Consider the following 7,833-nt stretch of genomic DNA (forward strand, 5'->3'; position numbering starts at 1 on the left):
CACTGTACTTTATGTAAGTCATAAATAATGAATTTTTTAAAGGATTTAATTTTAAATTAGCAAAAATAATATATCCAAAATCCAAAATTTAGAAATTAAACAACACACATTAAAGACAGTACTAAAAGATGGTTAAATAGATTTTTAAAAACACATTTACAGTTTAATTTGGTGGTATGGGTTTAACAAGGTAACTAGTAAGAATATGAAGACTAATTAGTAATTTAATGGGCCCACCAAAATTATTTATATACATATACACATACATGCACACATACATAAATAAAATAATTACCAATTGAAGCTGAGTGCATTTGTCTCATGTGATTTTCTATGACAGAAGGATCCCGAGAGCTATAACTTCCCAACTCAGGATAAAAGCTAGAGCCAATGTCATCTGGAGGGTTATGTCTCCCTTGTGGATAATTCTTGGCTATTCTAGGGTCCCAATGCTCCAAGACTGGATGGTTCCAATGTACATATTTACCATCAAATTGTGGATTTCCATACCAACTGTAATAAAATACATGTAAAAAATAATTGAGAGGTGGCAGTTCTTCCATGTTGAGTTCAGAGGTTTTAGAAGGTTTCATAGTGATTTCAACAGTTTTTAAATTCTTGGTATTTGATTCACTGTTGATTCTGTCACTCCTTTGTGAGTCAAAATTTTTCCCCAAATGAATACTTCGTTGATGAAGGTCTGGAAGAAGGTCAAGTCCAAAAGGAGCTCCAAAAGAAGCTGTATTTGGCTTCAGCATTTTTAAACCCATCATCAGAGAGAAAATAAATAGAACAAAAAGTGACAAAATGATGCAAGTCCTTCTCCGAAATTTTGCCATGATGACATACTTTAAACTCCAAAGTGCAAATGTTTGCTGTAATTTATTGAAAAAGATCATTAGTAAGTGGGAAAAACAGTATTTTCCAATGAAAACAGAAACTAAAATTCATATTCATTACATTAAATATTAATAAAATGCATTGATGCTAATTACATCATCAAATATTGATGTCCAAATGCAAAAAGCATATATATATATATATATATATATATATATATATACACACAATATCAGTACTGATTTGGAAATATCACAATGTACATGCCAATACATTTTATCAAATAAAACTTCTATGAATATTACTTAAGAAAATGAAATATATTTTCCATAATGTGAATAGATTTTGATAAACATTTAAGTAAATAAAATAATACAAAAATAAAAGGCAAAGGGACCAGCTTTAGAAATTCCATTTAAGGCAAGAGGAAGAAAACACAGACTATTTCTATAAATGCACATTTTGTTTTAAGCACTGAATACAAAAAAGAAATGCTCTATGTATATGGACTGAAATTTTCCAAATCTAAGTGTAAAATCTGAAAGCCATAGTTAATAATAAAATGAAATACTTATTAGTACATTAAAGTCTAGTCATAAAATACATACTCAAAAAATTTTTAACTAAATAATATTATAAGGGAACAGTTGCAGATTTTAAATGACATTTGCAAACAGAATAGAACCAGACAATTTTTTAAATGGCAGTAGAGAATTAAAAAAATAATAATCAAAAGTTAGGTACCATGGCAACAACCAGATGATATAGTCTTGTTGTTGAATGTGTACACCAAAATTCATGTGTTACAAGAGCATAAGCTTCTACCACATCTGCTTATTTCTGGGATGGGCCAACTCATACAGTCCTGTGCACTTAAAAGTTCTGCACTGCACAACTTGCCCATTCATTGGATAAAAATAATGGGGCAATATAACCATTCAGATCTGCCTCTGTAATTTGTTACCTTGAAATTTGCAAGTTATTTAAATAAGCATAAATCCTTCTTTTGCTTAAGGAAAGTAAGAATTCTGATAAGACATAAAGCAGAGAAAAATTCTGTGAATATAATATGATCTAATATTATATTATATGGATAATATGTATGTATGGATAATATGTATTATATGGATAATATACATATTATCCATATACATGGAAGAAGAAAATACACTTAAAACATTTATAATAATTACTTCTGTGTGAGAAAAACCCAACGATTCCTTGTCTTTAAAAATTAGAAAATAATATTTTGTAAGGAAGAAGAGTTTGAGACAAGTATTTTATAAGCAAATAATTAATGGTAATGAATGTTGAAGAGTTGCAGAAAATGGAAGTAACTAGTGGATTTAGAAGTTTCTAAAAGATTAATTTTATTTGTGGGGGGGCTGTGATGGTGAGGTAGGGTCTCATTATATAGCCCAGGCAGAACTAAACTCATGATCCTTTTACCTCAGTTCCTAGGTTCTGGGATTGCAGGCATGTACCACCATGCCCAGCTCAAGATTGATTTCACCACTCAGCATGGACAGACAAGTCCAGACATATAGTGAAAAGAATACTGATTGTGAAATCTGAAAGTATCAGCATAAATCAGCCATGTGGACCTAGCTGTATGATCCTCAGTAACTCACTCAGTCTTAAAAAAAAAAAGCATGGGGAGGAAGGATATGAAAGAGAAAAAAGGAGGTGAATATGATCAAACTATATTATAAGCATGTATAGAAATATCACAATGCACCATCTTCGATGTGCTAATAAAAGTAAATAAAAATAAAAAGAGACATCTATTTTGTCTTCTGAAAAAACATATTTTGTGAATCATGAAAGACAACATTTGGGAAAGTAAATCAAAATGCTCAACATCCCTGACCATAAAAGAAATGCTAATCAAAACCACATTGATTCCACCTCACTCCTGTAAGAATGGCTATCATCAAGAAAACAAACAATAACAAATGTTGGAGAGGATGTGGGGAAAAGGAACCCTCATACACTGCTGGTGGGGATGTAAATTAGTACAACCACTATGGAAAGCAGTATGGAGGCTCCTCAAAACACTAAAAATAGAATTACCATATGATTCAGCATTTCCACTCCTAAGGGTATACCCAAAGGAATGTAAGATTACAATAAAGGAACCTGCACACCCATGTTTATTGCAGCATTATTCATAATAGCTAAGCTATGGTATGCCCCACTACTGATAAATGGATTAAGAAAATGGTATTTATATACAATGGAATTATATTCAGCCACAAAGAAAAATGAAATTTTGTTGCTTGCAGGTAAATGGATGGAACTGGAGGACATCATATTAATCGAAGTTAGCCAGGTTCAGAAAGCCAAATGCTGCATATTTTCTCTCATATGTGGAATATATATCTAACACGAATATAAACAATATTATGAAAAAACAGGTCACGCTAAGGGGAGGTCACATATGAGAGGGGGTGCATAAAGGAAGTAAGTTAAGAAGGTGAATATAGTTGATGTACTTCCTATACAAGAGGAATATAGAATTTTTAAACCTGTAGAAATCACCATAGGAAGGGGACTAAGACAGAAAGGAGAAAAATAGAGATGAAACAATTCAAGTTGTAAGACATATTTATATGGAAATGTCACAAGGAAATTCCCTGTACAGCTATCTTAAACAAACAAAATTGTCATTTTTTTCCCTTTTCAAAATAGGGGCAGGGATCAGTACCCCCTGCCCCAATTTTGGTCTGTGGGGGTTGGTACCATTGGGGGTGGGGAATGGGTGTAGGAGGGTGAATATGGTACAAATACTGTGTGCACATGTGTGTAAATGGAAAACTGAGACCTGTTGAAACTATTCCAGGAATGGTGGAGAGGGAATAAAAGAGAATGATGCAGGGGTGAACTCAACTATAATATATTGTAAGAAGTTTTGTAAATGTCACAAGGTACTCCCAGAACAACAATTTAAGAAAGGAAAAATAAAATAAAAATAATACAAAAAAGGAATAACATCAAAAAATAGTAAATATCACTTATGAATTAAAATGAGGAAATACAATAAACAACACTGAAGTTTTTACGTTTTTCATGCTCCTTTTTCCAGATCTACCCATAACACAAAACACAAAATGTGCCTTTAAAGAAACAGTGTATTGTTTCTTTCTTCCTCTTGATTTAAGTGGAATTTCTTAAGCTGGTCCTTTTGCCTTTTATTTTTGTACTACTTAATTCATTTACTTGCATGATTATCAACATATAGATTATCTATAAGTTCAATTTGAAGACATGATTCACTGGCTCTATCTCTTCCTCTACATTTCAATTAGTAAGTCATCTCAGTGTAAATGAAGGCACCAGGCATGGTGACTAAAAGTTTGAGCTCTGCAGTTACAACTCCTGGGTTCGAATTGCAGGTGTGCCATTTTTTATTTGACTTGATCTCTCTCTCTGAATCTTTCCTCTAAGGTACAGTGAGTTATATCACTCATAGAATTCTTGTGAGGACAGTTAATATTATATAATTCAGAATCATGTAACACTGAATAATTATTTATAATAACCATAATAAAAGATGAGTGTTGGACAGGCAATCAAAAGCCAGCATTTGGCTTATTCTGTCTAAATGGCCTATTTTCTGCATAGCTAATGTTTAAAGTATCATTCATATTTTGGGTCAAAGTTGAAATGCTGCCTCCTCTTTCTGATGCCTCTGTTAATGATTCCAGAGCAGAATGTGCTGTATCATCCACTTTTCAAACTGGCATTTCTTATATTATATATTGCATCATACTATTTTTTACATGTTTAATATCCCCTAGAAATGGAGTCTGTATTACTAATTATTCAGCTTAATACTTAGTTTCTAAACCTCTTGCTTTTGACATTGGTATGTATTTGGGCAGTATGTCATAGATTCTACTGCCTTTATGCACAGTTGGTATGTTTGCAGTCTATACTGAACATATGATATAGGAAGAGTCATAAACATTCAATAATTAAAAAACTAATGTAAAGAAAAATTATCTTCAAAATTGCAAAAACCACAACGACCCTTGAGAATACTAAAACACCTGATGTTCTTGCAAGAAAGGAGTAGGTAGAACTACTTTCAACAAAAAAACAAGTTTCAGAAGTCATATAAGAGGAAAAAAACACCTACAAGTTAATTGCAGATGTACAGGTTCTCGAAACAGAAATCTATGAAAGATATCGGCTAATGAATATGTGTTCTCATTGAAAGGCAATTCAGAATTATACACAATAGGTACTTTATAAAGTATGTTTTCTGTTTTGTGGTGTTGTTTTTGTTGTTTTCACTTTTTAAATGCACTTGGAGATCTAACAAGGCCTAATAAAAAATCATTTCACATATCCAGCTAAGAGATCCATGAGATTCTGAAGCAGTGCGATATCAATTATTCTGAAAGTATTTGCTACTATAATGTAACTCAGAAAAGCCAAAATTTCCCATTTTTCAAATTATCAGATAAATTATACAGATCCCTCATGCTTTCTCTTTTTTTGATAGTGTTTTATTTCTAATTTTATTCTGTATGAAGTCACTAGTGATAAATATAACTAATTCGAGAAGACATATCTGGAACTTTCAGAATCAGTTTCTGTACAAAGATTTCCTTGCCCAAGTCAGCTTTAATGTAAACACGTGTAGACATTAGTTAACATTCAATTAGGCATAATCTCCCCCTTCTTTAATCTTCACAACAATCTATGTAGTAGAACTTCTTTTTATGACCATTTTACAGGTGAAGAAACTGAGCAGTTGGAAACTTTTTCAGTCTCTGGACTAGAAAATGACTAAGTGCACAGAGGTTTAGCAACTGGCAAAAGCATAGTAAGTTTGGCTGTAGAATGTAAACTCTTGCCCCCATCCTATTCTGCCTTCCTACAACGTATTAGAGAAATCAAATTTAGAGAATATATAACTTTTGTGACATAAATGGAAGCTGCTGACCAATGCTCATGTTTCCATGTAAAGATTATGGACTTAGAAAACAATGATTAACTGTTACTTCCTCCATGTACTGGAGTCCACACTTAATCTGAAGACTGCTTGTTTTATTTTCTGCTCATACCCTCGCTACTCATCACGGGAAAAAGAGCAGCAGCTTTGGAAATATGTTATACATATAGACTGAAAAAAAATCCACAAATTTCACAGTACTCTACCGTTTTTTTCAGGGTTTACAAACAGCTGGATAAGAGTGGAGTCAGGTATGGCCATCAAAGTGATTTACAAACAACATGAGTTAAAATCACCAATGTCTAGATTTAATTTTGTATTTCTTTCAAGCTACTTCCTGCATTCATTAACGTGAACAGCTCATCGCCCTAGTTCCACAAAGGCTCACATAGATGATCTTTACATAGACGACCTTTCACAATGTTTTCAGCACTTGCCACTTCCCCCTATGTTTATCAGTAGGATCTTGTCACACATCAAAACGAAACAAGGTGGTGTAAGTGGCTGCACTTGGAGTTGTGTCTTCGGAAAGGGGGGGGGGAGGGGGGGAAGCAGGCTGGTAAGGCACAACTGGATGGGGTCTAGGCAAAGATTAAAGTCTCCGATCGGTCCATGGATGGATCGATCACTGAGGCGCACGGTTAACAGGTAGAGCAGCACTTCGCGGAGACAGCGACCTTGCGGCCGACCCCGCACAGCCAGGCCTCGGCTGTCAACGCCCACCGCCTCAAAGCCCAGAGGCGGCTTTGGGGTTCAAGGGCAGGACCTTGGCTTGGGAAAGACTTCCATCCTCCCCAGATATCCAACTCGGTGGACAGAGCCGAAAACCCAGGCTCAGCTCCGCAGGGGAAGCCGAGAGAAAGCGGGTCGGGATCAAACAGGACAAAGGGCACGGAATCTAACTGACCTAGACAAACATCCCGGATGGGATTGAGAGGGTGGTCGGCGAGGGCCCTAGAGACCCCAAGCTCCCGGCTAAAGGGGCTCCTGCCGTCCGCCCGAGGGGCGCGGGGTCAAAGGGCGCCGGCAGCAAAGCGGCCAGCACATTGGCTGGCGAGCGAGCGCGCAGGCGCCGGCAGTGGTCTGCATGCCCGCCACACCGCGGTTCCTGAATCCAGCAGCTACTCACCAGGGTCTAGGAATCGGCCACCAGCAGGAACTGGGCCGGCAATGCTGTTCCGATCCCAAGTGTGCAGAAAACCGACAGCATTCGCGCGGCGAGCCCGACCAGCGCCGCTTTTCCAAAAGCTCGCGCAGAGCGTTCCGGAAGCCCTGAGGGGCGGGGTCGGCTCGCCGAGGGGCGGGGCTTGCAGAGGGGCGGGGCTCGAGTTCTTCCGGCGCAGTGCTGGCGGGAAGGAGGGGACAGGAAGGTGGGATGGCTGGAAGATGCAGAGCATTTAAAGGAAATCCTTTAAATGTGGAGAAAAGGAGCAGAGTTAAGTCAGTCTGCACTGCAGCCTCTTTCTACACAGAGATGACTCACTTCTGTCTCAGGAATTGTCTTCTGAGGCTCCTCCAGGAAGGTCTAATAGAGGACAGATGCTTCCTTTTTTAAAAATTTTTTTAAAACTTTTTTGGGTTTTGTTTTTTAACATTAGTAGATTGCTTTAAATTCGAGTACATTGGTTGTTTCCAGAGTTTTTAAATTGAAAGTTCGTTTTGCCTTTTTGTTTAAATTGGATCTTCACTTGCAACTCTAAAGTAGACATAGATGGCATTTTAAATTTACAAATGTATCATAAGTTATATTTGTAGCGAAATCATTATATAGAAGTAGAGAATAGGATAGGTGAAAATAACAAGTTTTTTTTTTTTTTTAATAGAAGCTACAGCTAAGAGTTTCCATCTTACATCAGCCTCAGAAAGCAAGAGAATTCTGTATTTTGTTTTGGTTACATAGTAACAAGGAAATCTTGACTCACAGGACAGAATTTACTGATGCAAACAGTATTGTAAAGGCCATCCTTCAAACCTCACTGGATCTTTTTAAAAACCAATTATAATTGTATGTATAAGAGACTATACCATAT

At 36.2% G+C, this 7,833-nt stretch overlaps 1 protein-coding gene across 2 annotated transcripts in view; it reads right to left on the bottom strand.

The window, feature by feature from the left end:
- The window catches only part of Manea (mannosidase endo-alpha), a 34,473-nt gene extending 27,377 nt beyond the window's left edge, over positions 1 to 7,096 (bottom strand). The window contains exons 1-2 of one of the 2 annotated variants that reach the window (XM_020184638.2): positions 6,933 to 7,070; positions 296 to 875 (exon numbers count right to left, since the gene is read on the bottom strand). In XM_020184638.2, the coding sequence (XP_020040227.1) occupies positions 296 to 839 (544 nt within the window). In that variant the 5' untranslated portion in view covers positions 840 to 875; positions 6,933 to 7,070. Of the gene's footprint in view, positions 1 to 295; positions 876 to 6,932 lie in introns of both variants that reach the window. The other variant, XM_074077984.1, reaches the window with a different exon arrangement.
- Between the last annotated feature and the right edge of the window lie 737 nt (positions 7,097 to 7,833).

This window comes from Castor canadensis, chromosome 1 (assembly GCF_047511655.1).
Source record: "Castor canadensis chromosome 1, mCasCan1.hap1v2, whole genome shotgun sequence".
Classification (NCBI taxonomy): domain Eukaryota; kingdom Metazoa; phylum Chordata; class Mammalia; order Rodentia; family Castoridae; genus Castor; species Castor canadensis.